General features: G+C 37.5%; 1 protein-coding gene across 1 annotated transcript in view; it reads left to right on the forward strand.

The window, feature by feature from the left end:
- The window catches only part of LOC129773940 (hemicentin-1), a 569,029-nt gene that overhangs the window by 522,033 nt on the left and 23,715 nt on the right, over positions 1-23,281 (forward strand). Inside the window, exon 11 of the mRNA XM_055777641.1 lies at positions 76-198. Coding sequence (XP_055633616.1) covers positions 76-198 — 123 coding nt within the window. The remainder of the gene's footprint in view (positions 1-75; positions 199-23,281) is intronic.

Below are 23,281 nucleotides of genomic sequence, written 5' to 3' on the forward strand. Positions count from 1 at the left end.
GCTACACATTTTTTACATTTTACAAATCCAATGTAGATGAACTAAATTTTCGTTCCCATTTTCAATCTGCAATAGGAACCTCATCCGTGGTATCATACACACCGATGACCGAGTTGGACTACGGGACACTGCTTTGTGTAGCCACCAACCGGATTGGCAAACAGAGACAACCCTGTGTGTTTCATATCATCGCTGCAGGTAGGTACACAATCATATGTTGTTGTTACTTCTAGCTGATCCCATTTCCCATGAATCCGAAGTACTGGTATTTAACTAGAAAATAAAAGAAGTTGATCATACGTTACTACGCAACCGCATCGAATTCAACCCAAACAGCATGGAATGGAGCTCCGCGCGAGCTTTAATCATTGTCTGATAATTCGTTAGCTGGGAATGAGTACACCATGGCCCTAATACGCATTAATTACTAGCGATAAACAGGCCGCATAAAACCAATCGTAATCGCAAATCCTATCTTGTGAGCAGTAACAGCTAGCGAAGTAAATCATAAAACAGATTTTTTGATTGACGGAAGCCTAGGCGGAGACCGGAAAGATGATACCGTCAAGTTAGCAAAAGTAAAATGAAACTACCACCGGGAATGAGAGCTTCCCTGGTCGACCCCCGAATCTCATTTTTATCAGAGCGGAGATTTTTCTGCAGTGACGCTATTATAACCCCACGACCCCCAGACTTATCACAAGGTTACACATAAATAAAATAGACGATATATACCGACTAACGGCGGCCACATAAGAAGAAACATAAAACCGGTCGTAAATAAGTACCCAGTTGGATGGAAGCAGCTTCCTCCATCGTGCGAGGATGAGGCTGGCGTTTACACACTTCTTTCTTGCTTTACATTAATCACAATAAATAATTTACAGCGGAATAGAGGTCAAAATTATCATTCCGGAAGGCAATGAAGTCGGACAAAAATATGATTCTATTTGCAAACTGAACCGTGAAGTAACTTTTCACATACTTTCGAGAACACTTCCCCCGCGTATCCCATAAATAACGATTCAATAGACACATGATTACACGCGGGACAGAAGCGATTCGACCTTCCCAGAACCCAGCGAATGAATCATTCATAGCCCGAAGGAAGCTGTCTGCGTGAAATGGCATGCATAATAAAGTTTTGACAAGCAGATCTGGGCAAATTGGCAGAAATTAAGTCTTTTCTTATGCGGACACTTTGCACCACAGGTGGTCTGCCATGTTTGCTATAGGGTGATGTGTGATGTACCGAACAAGCAGTTGCTGGGCGTGATGAATTTTTATATACACTCTGTCCAACTTCTTCAAGACCAGGTGATGATCTTGCTGCTTTGTGTCATTGTAAACAAACATTGCTTCGATTTATATTCTAATGTGTAGGTTTTGGTGACTGCCATACACTGCATGATTTTCATATGTGTGTGTGCAAGCGCTGAGCGTAAACCAAAGGTTTTGTATTTTTCATGTGTCAAGTTTCTATAAGACCAGTTACATTTTCCGTTGTTTTTATTGTTTTGGTCAATTAAATCTGGCAAATACCGAGGGGAATATCCTCACGGAGAGAGAAGAAAGACAAATCGATACGTTTCACCAAGAAAATGTTGATATCAGAGGAAAATGGACGATTCCATCAAGTAGTGCTCAATTATTTGGCGAATCCTCAAGAATACGGTAAGGAGCGAGTTTCACGTAAATCAAAGCTCTCTGACCGGGATGAGCGGGAAATAGCTAAAACAGGTTCGAATACCTCAAAATCGCATGTGCAAATAAAGCAATATTTCAACTACCGTTATGAATCATATATCGGACAACATCATATTTCGGACACTTTGTTCTAAAATCTGCTTAATGCACTGATGATATAACTATAAAATTAATATCACAATTGCTTCTTTAGAGTAATCCCTTGGTTTCACTATCCTTTCATTTGAGAACTACATTTGAATTATAACATAATCGGCAAAAATCCGACAACACTACTCACTATCGTATGTGTTTGACGTTTGCTTAGCGTGAGCACTTAGAATTTACCCGAACATAAATATCTAAATTTCTCCCGTGTTTCATCAGTTCTCATCATCGTTAACAGTTTACTGTGATTGCTTGGTAAGTGTTTCGCAGTTGACTATAAAATATAGTCAAGTGTAATGTAATTTTCGTTCCGAAATTTGAATTCAAACAGTCCGAAATTTGATATAGTGTCCGAAGTTTGATTTTTATTCGCTTCATTTGAAAAGCATTTTATTCGATGATTTTTTTATGTTTTCGATCAAATAGGCACCAGAGTAGAAGGATAAGAAGCATATTGAACTAATTTATTAAAAAAATCAACCAAATAATACCTATGCATAAAGTTTAGATGTGTTTTCTGCATCATATGCCTCAAGCGTCCGAACGTCCGATTCAGAACGGTAGGTATTTGTCCAATTACAAACACAACTCGAGAAATGCTTGTACTACGTTTTTAAGGTAATATATATAGTTACAATTTGGTAAGAAAACGGAATTTTATTTGCTTTTATTTCAAGCACTTTTGCCCTTTTGCATTACTCTATGCAATTGAAATATTCAAAAATGGGACAAAATTTTTTCTCGATTTTTTACGAAAAATTATAACTCAAGAACTACAATACCTACACAATTCTGATCAGAAGATGAAATGTGGAAAAACGTTCAAATTTTCATAAAAAATACTAAAATTTAAAAATAGTAGAATCTGAGCCTAGAGGCACGGACGGAGGTTTGACGTAGGACTGTGATTGTTCAGAAAAGTTTTTTTTTAATGTAATTCATTTCATTGTTCAGAAATCTGTCAGTTTAACTCTTTCGACACTCCAAATAGGAAGTTCAATTGTCTGACTGAAAATGATTAATGAATATCAGTTTGACACATAACAGGGTGGAATGGTAGATGAAGTATATGTGAATCGGTAAACAAAAAAAATATATCGTCATTGATTACATTGAATATGAAGATTATGGGGAAGAAACAAAAAAAAGGTGGACATACTCACGAATTCGGTAAAATACACACGAAATCATGAAGTTGCTTTATTTTTAATGGATAGCTATGGTATGTGATTTCCTTCCATTGTCTTATTCTTATTATTAGTCTTATTCTAAGGCATCAGTAGCAGTAGATTTTTCGGTGAAATAATGCTCGTTCGCAGACATCACAACCAAAAAAATACATCAAAATCAAGTCGCATTGGTTCTACTGTTTAATCTATTATGGAAGGAATTGAATTATTGAGAATTATGATTATGGGTCATGAAAATTTTTATTATTTTATTAATTTCCGAACAAACTAATCAATCTTTAAATGATCGATTCGTATCCTGATATGCGGAGTAAGCGTTACGAATGTTGTCTTTTGCGTTGAATTTATGTGAATCTAGATTTTCCACAATGCTGCTGATGGGAAAAAAACTCCGTAACAGAGTGACAAAACATCGTAACGTTCTCAAGAATCACGATTTTGGCGGAAATCGTTCAGACGCATGTGCCATACTGACTTGCCAAACTTAATATACCATTTTTGTAAAATATGTTGTGAATATAACTTGAAAATCGTGTGTATTCTTACATTACCTTGCTGATATTCTACAGACTTTCTTAAAAAATACTGAGAGGGATGAACCACTGGGATTAATTTTCGTAAAGGGGAAAATTCAGCAAAAAAGGTTGAAAACCACTAAGTTAGCGAGTAAAATTCGATAATTGTATTGATTTTCCGGCTCAATTGACGAACGATCGATCACTGTATGGGTGCTTTGATGAAATCTTGCATGAAATTTGATTGACATGAAAACTTGCATATGATTACTTCAATAGTTTACATTCGAAAAAGATCTTACTAATTGGTTTGATAGAACAAATTATTGCACACAATTTTGTGTTGCATACTACATTTAAGGGAACCAAGCTGAAAGAAGGAATGCATAATACATGATGTATATTTGCATTCGCTCGCATAACATACTCCTTTAATTCGTTAAATTACTCACTTGTTTTACTACTATTTCCACTGTACAAATCACAGTTGAAAAAAATTGCTGGATAAATTCGTCGTCTAATAGTATATATTATAACATATATCGCAGTTACGACCTGTATATGAAAGCTGGTGGTAGTTTCATACCTGCATGCATTTTGTACATCGGAATGTTCCCCTAACACAGACTTCCAAATCAAGGAGTTGGGTAAATCAGCATTGCAAAATATATGTAAGCTGCGGGTACTTTTGTGCTCACTTGAACTTTTGCAGACCGGAATATGTTTCCCCAACACGTACTTCGAAACTAAGGAATTCGAGAAATCGATATTTGTAGATACATGCAAGCCGCGATACTTTCATTATACCCCCATGCATTTTCGCACTCCGGAATGCATTTTGCCAACACCGACTACAAAAGCGGGTACAAATACAACGACTTAAAAGACTTAATTGGAAGATATTCATGTTGTGTGTCGGGGTTAGCCAACTAGTACACGAGCATGCAGACTTACCTTAAGCTATCCCAGGAGCGGTCTAGCAATTTAGAAATGCCTCACCGACGAGAACAGCTCGTTTTGGGGTTGTCTCTACCATTGAAGTCAAATGAATTTTTTGAGGTCGCGTTACGATTGACACTTGCGTCTCACAAGTAGATCGCTTTATTTGGCATCAACGATATATTAACGTTATTTTTGCGATCAATTTGAATCTATTTCACTCGTGTTTACTTTTCATTATGCACACAAACCTAACAATGTGGTGTTTATCCGGCGGTAACAGCACTCGCGTTGATGAGTCCGTCCAAATTTGTGTCCGTAGGTTCGGTGGTTGGAACAGTAGAGAGTGAGCCCTCTTTTTGAAGCTCTCCTGGAACCCTCCAAGTCTCACCATCGGAAGCTTTGTCAGCGTTAGGGACGAATGACCTTTTTGGTTAAAGTCCCTTAAAAAACAAGAACAGAACAGATTTGTCAGCGTTTTTAAACGACGGCCTTAACGCATTTGCGTTTTGTGAGCGTTAGGTAGCGCACGGTGCTTCGATGGGCGATTTTTTAAAGAAAAACTTCTACTTTCCCTATCTCCTATTTATTTTTTATTTTCAACTAGCTGAACCCGGTGCGAGCGTTGCTACGCTTAAAACTAAATGAATATAAATTTAATAAACGATTATGGTTGTATTTCGGAATGAGTTTTGTTAAAATTCGTTTGGTGATGTGTGGTTATGATTATAGAGTTACATTTTTTTTTGTTTTTGTGTTTTTGTTTTATTTCTGTTAACGTAACTTCGTTGCCTCAGCAATTCTTTCTTAAATATCCTGAATATCTTATTCCTAAATATTTGTATTTTTAAATATTTTATTCTTTTATATATATATTTTTCATTTCTTCAAGCAATCCAGGTATGCTGTTGGATATCTTGTTACACGGTTGATGATCAGTCTTGCTTCTCGGTGTTTCATGTACTCAGAACAACATGTATCTGCGTGTTTCTCTCAGTCTACTAAACCGAATGTGCTTCTGCGTGTTGAAATCGGTTGTTTTCTCTTCTGCTCGGTGATCACTGGATTCAGCATAGTTTTTCTAGTAACTTTTTCACTGTAGTGCTTTGGGATATGTTATATTCGGGTTTCCCACGCGGGAGCAAGCGACATACAGTTGTCCATGGGAAAAACATGGCTGTTCGAGATCCAATCCGTAAACTTCAAGTGACTGCCCCTGAGCCTTGTTGATCGTCATGGCAAACGCCAATCTTACCGGGAACTGCAGCCGCTTAAAATCGAACGGCATATCTGTTGGGATCATTGGGATACGTGGTAGCAAAACATCCTCTCCTTTGTAATTGCCGTTTAAAATGGTTGCCTCAGTGATATTATCCATCATCCGTTTCACAGCGAGCCGAGTGCCGTTGCAAAGCCGCGGGGGATTTATGTTGCGTAAAAGTATTATAGGAACGCCAACTTTCAATTTCAGCTCATGTGGCGGCAAACCGGGTAAATCAAGTGAGTTAAGGAATTCTGTCGGATAGTTCACCACTTCGTCAGTATTCGTTACTGTATCTATGGATTTGTAGATCCTCTCATTTCCTTCTATTACATCCTGAATGCTGCAATTGATTGTGTTAACGTCTTGGTTTTTTGGTGCAAGGATCGCTCGTACGCTCAGCTACTGGTGATTTTTATGGTTATGTGCGATATCTGGAAATACTTTCGATGTGAGCTGGTCTTTGGTGGCTACAATTTCACAGAAATCCGCTGGAAATGTTATACACTTAGTTGTTTCATCTATGGGCATTTTTCCATTTCCGATGTCTAGGAGTTGTTTTGCAAATCGTTCAGCGGATGTGTCATTAATTAATGACACATCCGCAGGATTGGACCAGCTAATTAGCTGTACTCGCATATTGGTTTTTAAGCTCAGTTTCTGAACATACGGCCATAGTACTGAAGACTTCAATCAGGCGTGCAATTCATCCACTGGAGTTGACCGTTGGATCACTGGTAAAGTTTGACGGAAATCGCCAGACAGCAAAATTAGAGCACCACCAAAAAGCTCGTTGTTTCCTCGGAAGTCTTTAAGAGTTCTGTTCAGCGCTTCCAGAGCTTTTCTGTGCGTCATGGTACATTCGTCCCATATGATGATCTCGCATGTACCTAATATGTTTCCCATACCCGAGCTTTTGCTTATGTTGCAAGTTGGTGCTTCGTTGATCTGCAGATTGAGTGGTAGCTTTAATGCAGAGTGTGCAGTTCTGCCTCCAGCGAGCAGAGTTGCAGCAATGCCAGTCGAGGCGATCGCTACCGCAATTTTGTGTTCTGCTCGTAATGTTGCCAGAATGAGTGAAACCAAGAATGTCTTGCCGGTACCTCCGGGCGCATCGAGAAAAAAGAAACCTCCACTCCGCTCCGAAATTGCACTCATTATAGTGTCGTACACAGCGCGCTGCTCTATATTCATGTTTCGAATATTTGACTCAACAAATGATGCCAACTCCTCCGTATCATAAACTGTTTCCTGTCTCAGGTCACGATCGAGAATGTTATTTGAATCTCGAATCGGTGCTGGCATACCCACCTGGGGCAGTAATTTGTTAGCGATATTCAAACATGCATCCTCAATCGCAATCAATGCCTCGTTGTAGATGTTTTGGCCGAATGGAATCTCTGGATTTTGATTTTCTGATCTTACACGATGCAAGATGTCATCACTCATGGCATCTTTGTGTTTTTCCCAGAGCTCCTCAGGATTGGACGGAGAGCAGGTCGTCAATATGATCGCGAACAACGTACGAATTTGCTGCGGTCGAGCTGTATCTGCGGCGTCAGTGAGTACAATGTCCCAATGAGCATCGTTTTCTAGCAGATTCAATTTTTGACATGCTTCGCGAAAAGTAGCACATATTTGGCCGTTTACTGTTTTTAAATCGTTGAAGGTTGTCGGTCCTCGGACGTTTATGAATAACAACCTTAGATAGAAACATTCCGAGTTGGTGGGGTGCACAGTATACACGCGTCCTAATGCATCGGTTGCATATATATTTGAATGCCCGGTTACTGCTTTACCTTTCTTGCGACGCTGGAACTTTTTCATTGACGCATTCCACGTGTAGTATGTTGGCACCTCGGAGTAAAGTAGAGTTTTTGCGAAAGTATCTTCCTGGCACAATAAGAAGTAGGCAGTCAATGTCGTTTGAGGTGGTGATAACGCTCGCTCACGGGCAGTATTTGCAGTAAAATACACACGTTGCCCATTCTCCAAGTGCACTGCTAAGTGGGTAACCGTTGGATGTCGTTCATGGATCGGGAAAGATAATATGCGCCATACTGCTTCGTTGCTACTGATGTAGCGCCCCAGCTGGTATTGCTCGATTTCGTCGGAAGGTCGAGATACATTCCTAATCTCAAAAATAGCCATATCGCTGCCCTTGTTGACGTATTTAGTTATGTATTTTATGGATTTCACCGATTTGCAGAATTCAACATTTATGTGAGCTCTGAACGTTTTTGAGAGCAACGGTGAGTAAGGCACGATCCAACGATTATCAATGTCAATGCGCCCGCTGACTGTGGCAGTTCGGCCACCATCTTCCGGTGATCGCCGACGATACAATGGGTAACCGTCATTGCCGCTGATTGTTTCTACAACGAAGGATTTCGGAAATCTTTTCGTGCATTTTCCATCTGCCATGCATGGTGAATTCACGTTCAGTGTGCCACATGGACCATGAACCATGTTATTGATGACAACATCAAAAAGGTCCGGGTCAAGCTCTCTGCCTGGAATTTCAGCTGAGATGACTTGATCGATTTGATCTGGTGTAATTTTAACCATAAGCCAGATTAAGATGTGTGCGTGTGGCAATCCTCTTTTCTGCCACTCAACGGAATACATCTAGCAACGTGTTTCGCCGAAGACGTGATGTTTAACGATGTAGTTCATTAGCATTTTAAGCTTCTGCCTGAATACGCGCGCAGTGATGTCGTGACGATCTGTTGTTGACTGACCGGCGATTAGAAGTTCTTTTATCTCGACCCACCTTGGATTGCACGTGAAGGTGATGAATAGATAAGGTCGACACGACACGGACATATGCACGGACATATGTCATGGCATCTTGCGCATACTCATGCATGTGCCGTGGACTTCCGGTGAAAGTTGCTGGTAGTATAAACGTTTTTCCCAACTGATTGGGATCGATATTAGCATCGTTGTTGATCGCATCACGTAGATGAATATATTCCTCCGAGCGTAACCTGCTTTGGTTGAGTCTGATGTAGAGAAGCCTTTCAGATTCAATTTTTGCGTACATGTCAACAATGTATTGATGAAACAGCGCTCGACATTTCAAAAGATGGTTATCAGTATTTTGGCGAATCATCAATCGATACGCGTAATAATTCATGGCGCTGACTTTTTTGTTTGTTTCCATTTTGTAACCATCTTCTCCCTGCCAGAACAGGATTGGATACTGTAATCCATCGTAACACCGATGGGTCTCTGAGATGAACTGTACGTCTCCTCCTCTACGATGCAAGACGATATCACGCTGCTCAAATCCTTCCCCAACTACGACGATCGCGACTTCGTCGATTGTTGGTGCGTTGTATTGTCGCTCATGTTGTCCAACTGGTGTTTTGTCAGCCTTTATCACAACAACATAGTCATCCGTTGGCATTTGATCGAGAGCAGTTTTGAACAGCTTCACCAATTCGTTATGGCGTTGGAAGAAAATTTCTAGTTCGGCAACGATTTCTCTATCCGTAGTCCTAATGTAACGACATCGTTGATCTGTTTGTTCCTCAATGTTTCCCATGAAATAAATTTGAAGAAACGTGTGCTCTGTATCTGGCATTGGTAATAGCGATCGTGCCTGGTGGTAAATTTGGCCTTGTATTTTGAATGTTGGCATAAAATTGTCGCGCACAATTTTATCTGCCCCGAAGGACGTCATTTGGAAACAGGAATTGTACTTGCGAATGTTTCGTAAGAAATCTTTCGATTTTCTTGTGGCACCTGGCACCAAAGATGATAGCGGTTCGGGAGGTGTAGACAATTCCGAAAGTTTCACTTTGCCACTCGCGCAGCACATTCCAGGTGACTCATTAGCAAATTTGAGGGCATTGCAGTGTAGACACAATTTATCCATATTCCCAATAACCACATTTGGATGAAGATGGTAATCACTATCAGGATCGTAACGAAATGCTACATGCTTCAAGTCAGCGTGCGGAGTTCTTCTAGCATGGCGCTCTCGGTTGGCATTGAGCCTTGCTTCTCGGTTCTTACTGGTTTCAGTGGATCGCACTTCAGCGTGACGCTCTCGATCGGATCGTTGTCTTGTTGTTCGGTGTTCACTGGACTCATAGGAACGCGCCTCTGTATGGTGTTGTCGGTCGATATTAAGCCTTGCTTCTCGGTTCTCACTTGATTCAGCGGATCGCGCTTCAGCGTGGCGCGCTCGGTCGGATTGTTGTCTTGTTGTTCGGCGTTCACTGGACTCAGCGGATAGCGCTCCAGCGTGGCGCTCTCGGTCGGACGCCAATCTTTCATCTCTTTGCTCACTCGTCTTTGAGGCTCGCGCTAGTTTAAACTTTTTAACTCTAGGTGTAGACCTACCGATCGCTGTTCTTTTTTTAGGAGGCATTCTTTATCGTATATATTTTTCAAAACACTTTTTTCTTTCTATGAATTCAGACTCTCGTTTCTTTCCCCTGGAATAGTAAGAATAAATTCCGACATTCTTAATCGGTTATGGCTAGAAAAATGTTAAATTAATAATAAAGGGGCGCTTCATCCGTAAAAATTTGACCACTGATGCCCGAATCGTGTCCACACTCACCTGCGGAAACTGTTAAGGGACTCTCGTTTATTTCTCTCTCGTTTATTTCTCTCTCGTTTCTTCTCTCTCGAATAGTAAGAAAATATTCCGATATTCTTAATCGATTATGGCTAGAAAAATGTTAAATTAATAATAAAGGGGCGCTTTATCCGTCAAAATTCTACCACTGATGGCCGAATCGTGTCCACACTCACCTGCGGAAACTGTTGAGGGAGGACCGATAAGCAACAATCGGTCACGTGCTTCACGGTAGGAATTCCCTTAATTCCTCACTACTGGACACTTTCTCCACAAAAACACTCAAACACCAGTTTTACGCTATAAACTAATTTATTTGAAGTATTTATTAAGCTAATATTAATTTTAAAGTAACAAATAATTCTAATTTGCAGGATAGTTTAGTTTTCCAATCGTTTCAATCCAGTTTCTGCACGCGTCTGCTCACGCCTTTCAGAAATTTTCACGCCAATTCAGCATACTGCGATGCGTGTTGACCGTTGTCTCGACCAGTGTTGTAAACGGTCGACATTTCTCTCAACCATCACATACCGCCCTTGCTCAAGAGTTACGGCTCAATATGTATTGCGAATGTAACCAAGAATGCATTGCTCGGTTCTAACAGTCACATCAGAAATAAACACACAGCCGCAAACACGACTATCAATTGAACGTTTATATGTTTTCTCTTTCTGTCGACCGTACCCAGAAGAGCGATGAAAATATGCTATTTCCATTCTACCATTCGTGCTCATAACCATCCCTCAATTCCGGCTAATATGACTATAGTTTTAATGTCATTTGACATTAAAACTGCAGTGGTGTGCATTCTTTTTCTCCCTTTATTCTGCATTCAAGCGTAGCTGCACATATACATCCACATGCCAACTTTGGTTTCGTTTGATTGATTAATTTCCGAGTAATGCAAAAAATTGTGTTTCATTTGTATGGCAGCCCCCTCTAAGAGAGGGGGAAGGAGTATCTTATCACCATAAAAACATTTATTGCTTCCTAAAACCTCCACATGCCAAATTTGGTTTCATTTGCTTGATTAATTCTCGAGTAATGCAGAAATTTGTGTTTCATTTGTATGGCAGCCCCCTCCTTTGAGTGGGGGAAGGACTGTCTAACCATCATAGAAACATTTATTGCACCCTAAAACTTTCACATGCCAACTTTGGTTTCGTTTGCTTGGTTAATTTCCGAGTAATGCTGAAATTTGTGTTTCATTTGTATGGCAGCCCCCCCTTAGAGAGGGGGGAGGGGTCTCAAAATATCACGAAAACCTTTTGAGACCCCCTCCCCCTTAGAGAGGGGGGAGGGGTCTCAAAATATCACGAAAACCTTCCCCGGCCCCAAAAACCCCTACATACCAATTTTCATGTCGATCGGTTCAGTAGTTTCCGAGTCTATAAGAATCAGACAGACAGACAGACATCACTCCATTTTATATATATATATATATATATATATATATATATATATATATATATATATATATATATATATATATATATATATATATATATATATATATATATATATATATATATATGTATATATATATATATATATATATATATATATATATATATATATATATATATATATATATATATATATATATATATATATATATATATATATATATATATATATATATATATATATGTATATATAGATAGATAGATAGATTTTAATATATTTTCTTAAATGTCACTTGTTACAATATCGTCAACTCACTGAACTTCTACGCATACCGTTTGATGATTAGTTAGTTGTTGATAATCAACGTACATGTCAAATTTAAAACTGAGTGCCTTAAGTGTATCAAATCAAGTAAATTTGTGGTTAGAAAAGTACGTACACTTGGGAGATGCAATAACATCAGAGAGAAATATAAAATACATTGATCGTTTGACAACTCTTCCGTTCACATATTTTGCAAGTCCACGATAAATTAATGAAATGACTAAAGGCCCATTTATACGTTGCTAGTAGCTGATCTGACAGTGAGCAGCTACTGGGCCGATGAACTCGCTTGACAATTGGTTGACTCGCCTTGTCCGTTAACACAGTGTGAGCTGCTGACGAGAAACTAGGTACTACATCATTGGCTTACCAGGTGAAATAAGAAAAAACGACATTGATGTACCTTTCTTTCGGAATATCGTTCAGATTGTTGTCGATATTTTTTAGAATCTCGAAAGCATCCATAGCTGAGTTAATTTCGGAAGTATGTGATGCTATAAATGACAGTCTAGAACATTTTTTAAAATTTTATTTATTTCGTCTTGCCAGCAGCTTCGTCTACCAATTTGTGAAATGAAAATGATAGTAGATGTAGATAGTCAAAAATGTACTTTTTTTTAAATCGAATATGTATTTTGTTTCTTAGAACAATACTTTTATTGCAAGTTGTTAGTGAATTTTAAATGAAAATTATGTCTGGTAATGATTCTTTATTAGGGATTCTCAAGAAAACTATCTCAAAATGAAAACGTGCCCCACCAGCGTGCAACACGAAATAACAACGATTACGTTTAGAAACAATGAGGATTTTATTAGTTTTTCCAATAATTTTCAAGTCTATGAATATCTTCGCATATTTTCAAATATCTTAAAAATAGAGACATTTCTTTACATTTGACATCCCTAATTCGAGCGCTAAATTCTGTTTTTGACGTTTTGAGGGATGCGAGTGCGAGTAAATTCAAAAAACTTTGAAGTAGTTTGCACGCCGGATTACACATGACACTAACTGGCATGATGTGTTCACACGGTGTGAGTAGCTGCACTGCAGTAACTGACTAGACCGACTCGTATGTTTACTCGCACCGTCTGAATCCGGCTTAAGCCGCCATGCTATTTACCGTTCTGAATCATATTTCGGACGCTTAAGGCATATGATGCAGAAAACAGATCTAACCTTTATGCACAAGTATTATTTGGTTGATATTTTTAATAAATTAGTTCAATATGCTTTTAAGCTTTCTACTTTGGTACCTATTTGATTGAAAACATAAAAAAAAATCATCGAATAAAATGCTTTTCAAATGAAGAATCAAACTTCGGACACTAAATCAAATTTCGGACAGATTGAATTCAAATTTCGGACACTTTATTTTGTCATTTTTGGACGAAAATTACATTACACTTGATTATATGTTATAGTAAACTGCGGAACACTTACCAAGCAATCACAGTAAACTGTTAACGATGATGAGAACTGATGAAACACGGGAGAAATTTAAATCTTTATGATCGGGTAAATTCTAAGTACTCACGCTAAGGAAACGTCAAAGACAAACGATAATGAGTAGTGTTGTTAGATTTCTGCCGATTATGTTATAATTCAAATGTAGTTCTCATGTGAAATGATAGTGAAACCAAGGGATTACTCTAAAGAAGCAATTGTGATATTAATTTTATAGTTATATCATCAAGGCATTAAGCATTTCAAGATATTAGAACAAAGTGTCCGAAATATGATTCAGAACGGTACATGATTATTCCATCGTCGTCGACGATTTTGTTTCGACTGGTTTTTGGTAATTTTTGTTTGTCGCTTCGCCTACTCGTACGGAAATGGATCCCGGGGAAACCAAAACTGTCTGAAACATAAAATTGACACAATTTCGAAATGCAAAGTAATGCACGCAAACGTTAGCTGTCTAAAACTACTGATTGACATTCCATTTCATTTTTATTGTGAGAATAGTGTACTCCGCTACTAATCCGAAATATCGGAACGGCCTCCAGTGTTGATCTCATCATTATCGTATAGCTCGTATAGCCGTATGACTCGGGAAACATATTGATGTACTCATCGTCGACGCCACAAAACTATCTAAAACTTAAAATAAGAAATATTTCAGACCGTTCGGCTTCCGTGGCCGAGTGGTTATCATATTGTGCCAGAAGCTTCGAGTTCGATTCTCGCTTTGAACGTGGAATTTTTCGTCAAAATAATTTCTTCCGACTTCACTGAAACACCCGTATTCTCAGACTTGCGTGTCGATTTTTATTATAGCCTGTTATTTGGCTTAGAAAACTTAACCAAATTCTAATGATAATCCGTTGAAACGGCAAATTTTTTCTAGGAACGTTAGTGCCATTGAAAATAGAAAAGAAGATAGTTTGAATTTTTTTCCATGGGAGCGGTTGAAGTCGAATGATTTTGATTCGACTTCACAACCACAACAAAAACAAAACCTTTTCAATGGGATTCAATGTACAGGAGTCAATCATTGTCTGAAATACTCTGCAATATACTATTAACCATTATTAGTTCACTTCGCCATTCCGCAAAGCAGCCCCAAATAGCTAAGCATTTGTGAAAGAAAACCATATCTGTGCAGTACCAGGTTGAAATTGAACTTCCCATTGCTAAGCGGCGTTGAATAAGGCAATCCGAAGCCGTCCGGCATCTGTTCCCCACAGGAGAGCCGCTCCAGCACACCATTCCGAGCACTCTAGTTACCGCTTTTGGTTAATTCAGAGTTAAAGAGTGCCACTTCCCTCCGATGTAAGTGCCGCTGTGTGAAATGCGCCCAACACCACCTGTATTGAAAACGTAGGAGGAAAAAAAATAAAACGTTTTCTGAGAATGCACACGTAATTGTATTTCACGCTACAGCTGGTTTAAATCAGGTGCTTTCATTTTCCGCATCCACTGGGGATCGGAACTCGTGGTCCTGTTCCGTGGGAGGCGCGGGCGGATGTGTTGACTTCATGTGGAAACTGGCAGCAAGATCCGCGACTAAACGACATTATTACATTCAAGTGCGCGCACACCGGAGGAGGTTTTCGAGGAAAATAACCAAGGAAAAAAAAAAGCTCCGCGTTAGGGGATTTGACTTTGCCGAAAATTGTTTTCACGATAAATGTGTTATTTCTTCGTTGGATTCAAATTAGGGGCAAAAACGAGCCCCGGAAAATGGAACTGTCGACGACGACGCTCTAATGCTGTTCTAATTGAAATTGAAAGCACTGTGAAGCATTCAAGATTCAAAGGAAATTTTTCACAGAATGATTCTCATTTTTATTCCCATAATTTTTGACCAGACCAAAGGACGAAATAATTTCGCTAGCATCAATCGAGTATTGAATATTAAAAAATTGAATCATGAAAATTGAATGCTGAAACAACATTCGATTTTGGCCACGATTTATTTCCGGAGAATCAAAGCTTTGTTTTTTAATTTTACGCCCACGCGCAGAATGGACGCGTTTTACCCAGCGTTATCCATTTATTTAATTATTCGATGTTGTTGATAACAAGTTTAGATATCGATTTTTCCACATAGTCATGGTTTATTATTTTCAAGCACATTCTTATTCGTGATACGTGATACGGATCCATACATAGCTAATCAATTCCTGGTTCGGAAAGCGAAACAAAAAAAAACATATAAATAATTGAAATTTTGTTTTTTTTCCTACTGCACCAGCATCTTTGCTGTATAACTTCCGAACGCGTGTTCTAGCCCCTAAATTCTGTTTCACCGTCCGGTTGGTTCATTTGTTAGTGCGGAAAGAACGACAACCTTCTCGCAGACGAATCCACTGGAAGGTTCTTCTGTTTACCCTATTTTTTGATACTTTGCCAACATAAGAACTGCCGGACAACACACAGCACGCGGAACGCGACAGGATGCAACACTCATGGTTCTCACAAACGTAAAGAGAATAGAGTAATTGATGATGGTCTGCTCAGTCGAAAATATGATCATGGTTTGTCCACTTTTTAAATGCTCTAGTTCAGCGCACATGTGTCAAAACAGGTATACAAATGTTTCCAAACACGTAAGTAAAATTGTCTTTTTCATGATTTACAGTAGTTTTAAAGGATATTTCTACGAATTTACATGTTTTAAAGATTTATAAAGTCCACCTGCTATTGGTTTCAATGCGCCTCTCATTTGAGCTAACTTTTAATCAGTCACCAGATGATTATTTGGCACGTATTCTGACCTTTTCTGGATTATAACATTTACAAATATTGTGAACATCATGCTTGCACACCATTTGTATCAGATTTCTAAATCATCTAATACAAATATAATACAAATGAAACACGAATTTCTGGATAACACTCGAGAACCAATCAAGCAAATGGACTTGAATTTGGCAAGCGACATTTTTAAGAGGCATGGCGTTATATTTTTTATAGTTTTTCTTTAAAGCTGAAGATTTTTTACATAACATATCTCGATATCATAGATGCTTTTTTTTCGTTTTTTAGATATGATTTTTTAAAGTTAACCGATGCTTCGAAAAAAACAACTTTCCCCTTTTTTCCACTACAAAAATTCATAGCTTTTGAACTACTGCACCGATTCAGATGACCGATATATCTAATTGCAGCTTATGAGTTAGTTTAAAAAAACACTTTTGCTAAAAATTTGGATTTTCGTTTCTGTAATCATTGCTTGAGTTAGTTTTTCATAGTTTTCTCGGTTAAAGATAGAGGGTGCTATATATTTTTATATTATTTATGGAAAGTTGAGGTTTTTTTACATAATCTATCCGAAAATTAGAAAGGTATGACTTTTCGTTTTTGAGTTATTATTTTGCAAATTTAACATGTTTTTAGTTTTCGTTCTATATTCCTATGTGACTAGACTAGACCTATGCGACTAGAATCCTGTAGTTCAAATGTTATGAATTTTTGCGAAAAGTCATTTTTGGATAAAAGGGGAAAAATGATTTTTTGAACCACCGGTTAACTTTGAAAAATCATATTCAAAAACGAAAACAATAGCATCTCTGATATCGAGATATGTCATGTGAAAAATCCTCGGCTTTCATGAAAAAAAAATTTAAAAATATAGCGCCCTCTAGTACAAAGCCATGAAAACAATAAAAAACGACTACAATAAATAATTACAAAAACAAAATCAAAAGCTAGCAAAAAATTTTTTTGCAAGCTCAATATTTTCTAGTAAAAGGCTAGCTCAATTTGATATGTCAATCATCTAAATTGGTTCAGCGGTTCAAAATTTATGAATTTAAAAAAAAAAAAAATTTGGGAAAAAATGGAAAAAATGATCACCTCAAAATGGAAATGGTCACCCTAACAAAAAAAATTCAAAAATACGGTTCTTATGATGGTTTAAGAACCTCCTCCCTTCTCTAAGGGGGATGGGGAGGGGGTTTGCCTCACAAATTGAAACACGAGCTTCTGCTTAGCTCAAGAACTAATGAAGCGAATGGAACCAAATTCGGCATGTGGTGGTTTTAAGAGGCAACACATGTTTCTGTGGTGGTTCGACACTCCTCCGTCCTATTTAAGTGGGGACTGCACGAGTCGAGAACTGATCAAGCAGATGGAACCAAATATGGCAAGTGAGGGTTTTTGAGTGCGAGAAATGTTTCTATGATGGTTTGACCACCCTTCCTTCTCTGGAAGTGGGAGGGGGTCCATAGGAATCATACGTATTTCAACCAACCTTGTTCCAACGAAACATGACAATTGAAAATTTTCGGAAAACTATGAAGGAAAATGGAAAAAATCGGCAAATTCAATTCCCATATGTTCTACAATTACATTGTGAAAGCATTGCTAGGTTATTTTATGTTTGTGCTAACGAAATTAATCTTTGTTCGAATGTGGAAATGTATTTTCAGGTGAAAAAACACCCTCCAACGTCTTACAACCATATAAATAAAAACAGATCGCTAAATGTGTAAAAAATGTGTAAGCGCAAAGCTCGAGGAATGAATCTTCCGAATTGAGATACGTTCACTTTATTATATTTCCAGTATCAAATATGTATTCCATGTAACGGAGGATCATGTCATTTGCAAGTAATTGAAAAATCTTGAACGAGAATTGTGTCTGAAAATAATTTGATATTATTATGACGAATTTTGGTAGAAGTACTAGGAAACTTATAGTAAAAGGAAATAGTGAAGGTTCGATTAGAAGATCAATCAATGAAGAGTTCTGCGATTGGTTTAGTAAGATCGTTCGTTTAGTAAGAAAACGAGATTGTTGAAGGTATTGATAACAAAAAAATAATTTTAAGTAGTACGTTGTTTATCCTATAAAACCAATGTAAATCAAGAAAAAGACAATTTTATTCATATGTTTGGAAACATTTGAATACCTGATTTGACACAGGTGCGCTGAACTAGAGCGTTAAAAAAAAAGTTGACAAACCAATATCACATTTTCGACTGAACAAACTCAAATCATTTAACCTATTAGCAACTAGAAACTTGGGGCTTTTCAAGCAACCCAAACTCATCTTGATTACATGTGATATTCATGTAGAAAACTCGATTTGCATCTACTAGTTGCGTGAAAACACCCAAAAATCGGACAAACCAACATCATTCACCTTTACTTATCAGCCCTCATAGAATTTTCTTTCTAGCACCTTGACACTTGTTAGAGTCTTTTACAGCAACTAGATAAAACTCTATAAAATGGACGAGATTCAAACCTTTGCATCGATTATCCTCCATCGAATCATTTGCTCCGTTAGGCCATTAAAAGTGTGATGCCAAGCAGTCGAACATAAGCTTAAAAATTCTTGCAGTAAATGCTCATTTCAGGAATTCATCATGTGTTGTACAAAAGCTGCTTTGCAGTAAGAGAAATGTTTAAAACATTCAAGTAAATTTAAATGGTTGAACAAAAACTTCAATGTGGTTTAAATAATCTGTTATACAACGTATAGCTCAGCATATCGTTTTATTAAACATTCAATGCTATCATTCAACCATTATTCAACTGACTAGTTCAATAACAGGTAATGATTGTTCTTTGGATGAAACATAACTTAACGATTCAGTAGGATGGTTAATGAAACAACTTTAACAGTTCGGCTGAAAAGTTTATAAGGTAACACAGTAAAACTATTTTTTTGCAAAATTTAATTTTATTATTCAATGTCGATTGACCTCGAGGGCGATACAGCGATTATAGCGATCTTGCAACTTTTCGATACCATTTTTATAATATTCTTTCGGTTTTTCCTCAAAATAGGCCTCAGTTTCAGTAATTCGGTAATTTCGATAATATTCCACAGTTGCAATAGCTGAAGCAGAGTCCGGATAACGTTTGTCAAGCCATGCTTTGGTTTGCACTGTATTTTTTTCCATCAAAAAGCAATGATTTATCAATACACTAAATTCGGTTTTTTCAATTTTTTCACAATAGCAAAAGATGCTTTACTCTCAATGCTGTAACTCACGAACCAATCGACCGATTGCTGTCAAATTTTGACACGTATCCATTGAAAGATGGTGCTTTGCGATAGTCAAATAGATTTTTGCAAGAGGCGCCATTTAGACGTCAACCTTATGAACTTTTCAGCCGAACTGATGCCAAATGACTTAAAAATGCAGATCTGTTGTCATCTCGAAATAAAATTTTTGGCCAAAAATCTCACCAGTTTACAAGGTTTTGGCTGCAAGGTTTCAACAAACCGGTTGTGGCTATTCAAGACACCATTTTTTTGACGTAGGACTGCGTCTTACATTAAGGGTGCCAAATCAGGAAACCGGTCACGTTTTTATGAAATAAAGTTAATGTTAATGACTATTTTTGGTGCGAACGGATTTTAACGATTTGCATATCAATCGGATTGGAAAGATTTGTTTGGTATGCTATACATTACAATCCCAAAGTCTGTATATGGTTTAAATTGATGAAAATTGGACGCGTTCCCATTTCCCCATATATTTGTTCTGTCCATTTGTGTGCTTTTCCAAACACAGCTGTCAATAACGAGTAACTTATGCAGCCGCTAGAATAGAAACAGTCGGAGAGGAATGAATCGTTGGATTTAAAGGGGCTGATTCTCGAATACACTTCACGGTGAAAACGAAATACACGGCACACCATTGAACTACTTTCCATGAGTTAGTGAAGCGTCATAGATAATAGTGGGTTTTCAGGCAGAATGAGCACTATTCAAATAAAACTTAACAAAGAAAATTAACTTCTCCGTTTCAAATTAGTGTTCAATGTGAATGGAAAACTTTGTTTTCTTCATGTGATAAAATAATCTCATACAAACATTTCATCTGAAGATAATTTGTTCTTATAATGATAAGTTTTAGTGGGAAAATATTTTCGTATCCAGATGTCGATACCGTAGTGTTGTCATCGCGGATACACTTCATTTCGTTTTCACCGTGAAGTGTATTCGAGAACCAGGCCCAAAGTCTCCGTAAATAAAGAAAAGAAGAAGAAGAAGAATAGAAATAACGAAGGGGGATAGCGAAAAGAGAATATTTGCGAAGTAAGTAAGCTTTCGCTATTGTATAAGTATTGCATCTCCTCTGAGTAAAATTTTCAGAGTCTTTCTGTGCTCGAAACAACAAAGGTAAAGGTCGCTAATTCTGCTCGTTTTGTGTTTTATGTTTCCCCTCGAGCTGTGAACGCTAGCGGAACTTTTTACTAAAGAGTTATTTATGAACTTTCGACGTATTCGCAAATAATATCTGAAATGATAAACCAAAAAATAAAAAAAAAATTGCATAGTCTTACGTCCTAAGCGGTCGTGTCTCGGATACAACCCCTCGAATTTTTTCATTAAGTGGTTTTTTAAATCGTTATTATTAGAAATTTAATGGTTTCTAAATTTACTACACATATAACTTCCTTAGTTTTTACAGGGATTGGTGTCGGAAGATTGTGGAGAAACACCAATAACTTTTGAGTAATTGTAATGTAACCATATGCGAACTTTATATCTCTTGAGATCCTGGCAAAACTTGAATCTTCGATTCTATCCCATTTTGTTTGACACTTTGCTTCATGTTTTCCTCCAGGGTGATCAAGTAAACATTTTGATCGAATACACCATCGATAAAAATCAAATTGCCCCTACATGCACCCTCATACCATCCCTCCATCACTACCATGTTTAAACGTTGCCTTCAGATTTTTTTTTTGTTTAATTCATCGTTGGCTTCCTCCAAACAAAACGATAACCATCGGAGCCAAAAATATCAAATTAGAATCCATCTTTGGAAATATCATCTTACCAGTAAGACATTGATGTGTTTCATGTTGTTTGGAATAATCATATTGGAGGTACTGATTTTTTTTGTTGAGAAACGGTTTGTCTTTCTGTGCTCGGGCATTCAAACTGCCCTTAACATTAAATCTTTGTGGTCGTTTGTCTGCTCTCAGCCACCACAGCAAGAAACCATGCTAATCTTATATTTTACTCAACCAAGTATCAGTTTATGCTTTTCCTAAACATAGCTTGATGTCTAGTGAACCTGTTCGCGGATCAATACGGTGTTCCTATGAGTAATAGATAACGATACTCACTATCAAATAATACTGTCACCCACATAAGACAACGCACAGTGCGTTGAATGTATTGGAATGTGGGACAAAAATTATAACAGCAGAATTTAGCCATTGTAACACTTTGGTTTGATGGAAAAGATTGTTCATAAACATCAGAACTACTGTCTGCATAAATGTCTTATGTTATTTGACTGATCTCATTAGTGTCTCAAGCGACAAAATCTTTGTTCATCTAAAGTGAAAAGTTCTGATCAATTCGGATACACAGAAATCATTATTTGAGTAACTTCTGGTTTAAATTATATAGAAGTAGTTGTTTTTAAAGAGCAGAATAATTGTATGGATAAGTGTCTTATATCTTCTGAATAATCTCATGTAAAAAATATTTGTTTGTTAAAAATGTAAATTGCTGATCTTTTCGGATACACATTGCTGCATTGATTACACATTTATTGTATCAATGGCAAAAATGTCTCATAACTAACGGATAATAAAAATAAAATTATGTATGTTGATTATCCTCATATGATTTACTCTTGGAGACTGTTTCGAAAGATTTCACTCGAAGATGAATTATAAAATATAATTTTTATATAAAAACATCACATCAAAATACATTGTTAAGTTATTACATATATATAGTACACAAAAAAATTTTTTTTGACGTAGGACTACGTCTTTCATTTCTATACCGAGGTGTAAAATCAAAGTTTCGAAAACGAAAGCGTTAACCGAAGACCGATATTTTGAGCGTTAATAGCTCCTAAACAACCGAACAAAATGGTATGATAAACACTTCATTCGAAAGATAAAATGTCTACGCGTTATATACTTGTTACTTTTTCATCCAAAAACTTGTTTCAATGGCCTTAAAATTGCTTTCAAAACAGGCTATTGAAATCACCAATCGGTATATAAGCGAGCGCCGCTCGGAAATCCACTCAGTTCTAATTGAACAGCGATTGGAGCATGTTGTCGCTGTTGTGGTGAAGCTCTTCGTTTATCATGAAAGCGCGGATGAACGGTGTCACCAAGAGCCTGTTTGTGCACCTTAGGCCAGAAGGGAATCCATCAGGAGGAGAGTGATGCCACAAACGGTTCCCCGGGAAGATCTCGAAGCAGCCGCTACACACACACACACACACATACACACGCGGAATTCTTTCCGTTTGGATGCCATTCGGCATCGAGAAAGATCCGGAAAATAATCTGCCAGTTCCTCTGGGAGTTTAAAAATACATTCGTGTGAATGAGTTTATTTGAATGTTTTCTATCCATGTAACACTGTGACCAAATATGTTTCAATCAAGTGCTATTAACAGATGGTTATCGAGTTAGCATTAACCACTGGTGGGCTTCCAGTATCGAGGAAAATGTGGAATTTCTAATCGTTACTGAAAATAATCTGCCAGTTCCTCTGGTAATTTAAAAATACATTCATGTGAAAGAGTTTATTTGAATGTTTTCTATCCATGTAACACTGTGACCAAATACATTAGGTTTTGTGATTTTTCAATCAATCGCAATTAGCAGGATAGCTTCTGAAGATTATTCTTCCCCATCAGTAGGATATTTTCGTATCCAATATTGGATGCATAAAACCTTGTACCTCCAACGTAACGCTCTCGTTTTCGAAGTCCCCCAAATATTCATTTATTCATTCATTCA

The sequence above is a fragment of the Toxorhynchites rutilus genome, chromosome 1, assembly GCF_029784135.1.
Source record: "Toxorhynchites rutilus septentrionalis strain SRP chromosome 1, ASM2978413v1, whole genome shotgun sequence".
In the NCBI taxonomy this organism is placed as follows: Eukaryota; Metazoa; Arthropoda; class Insecta; order Diptera; family Culicidae; genus Toxorhynchites; species Toxorhynchites rutilus.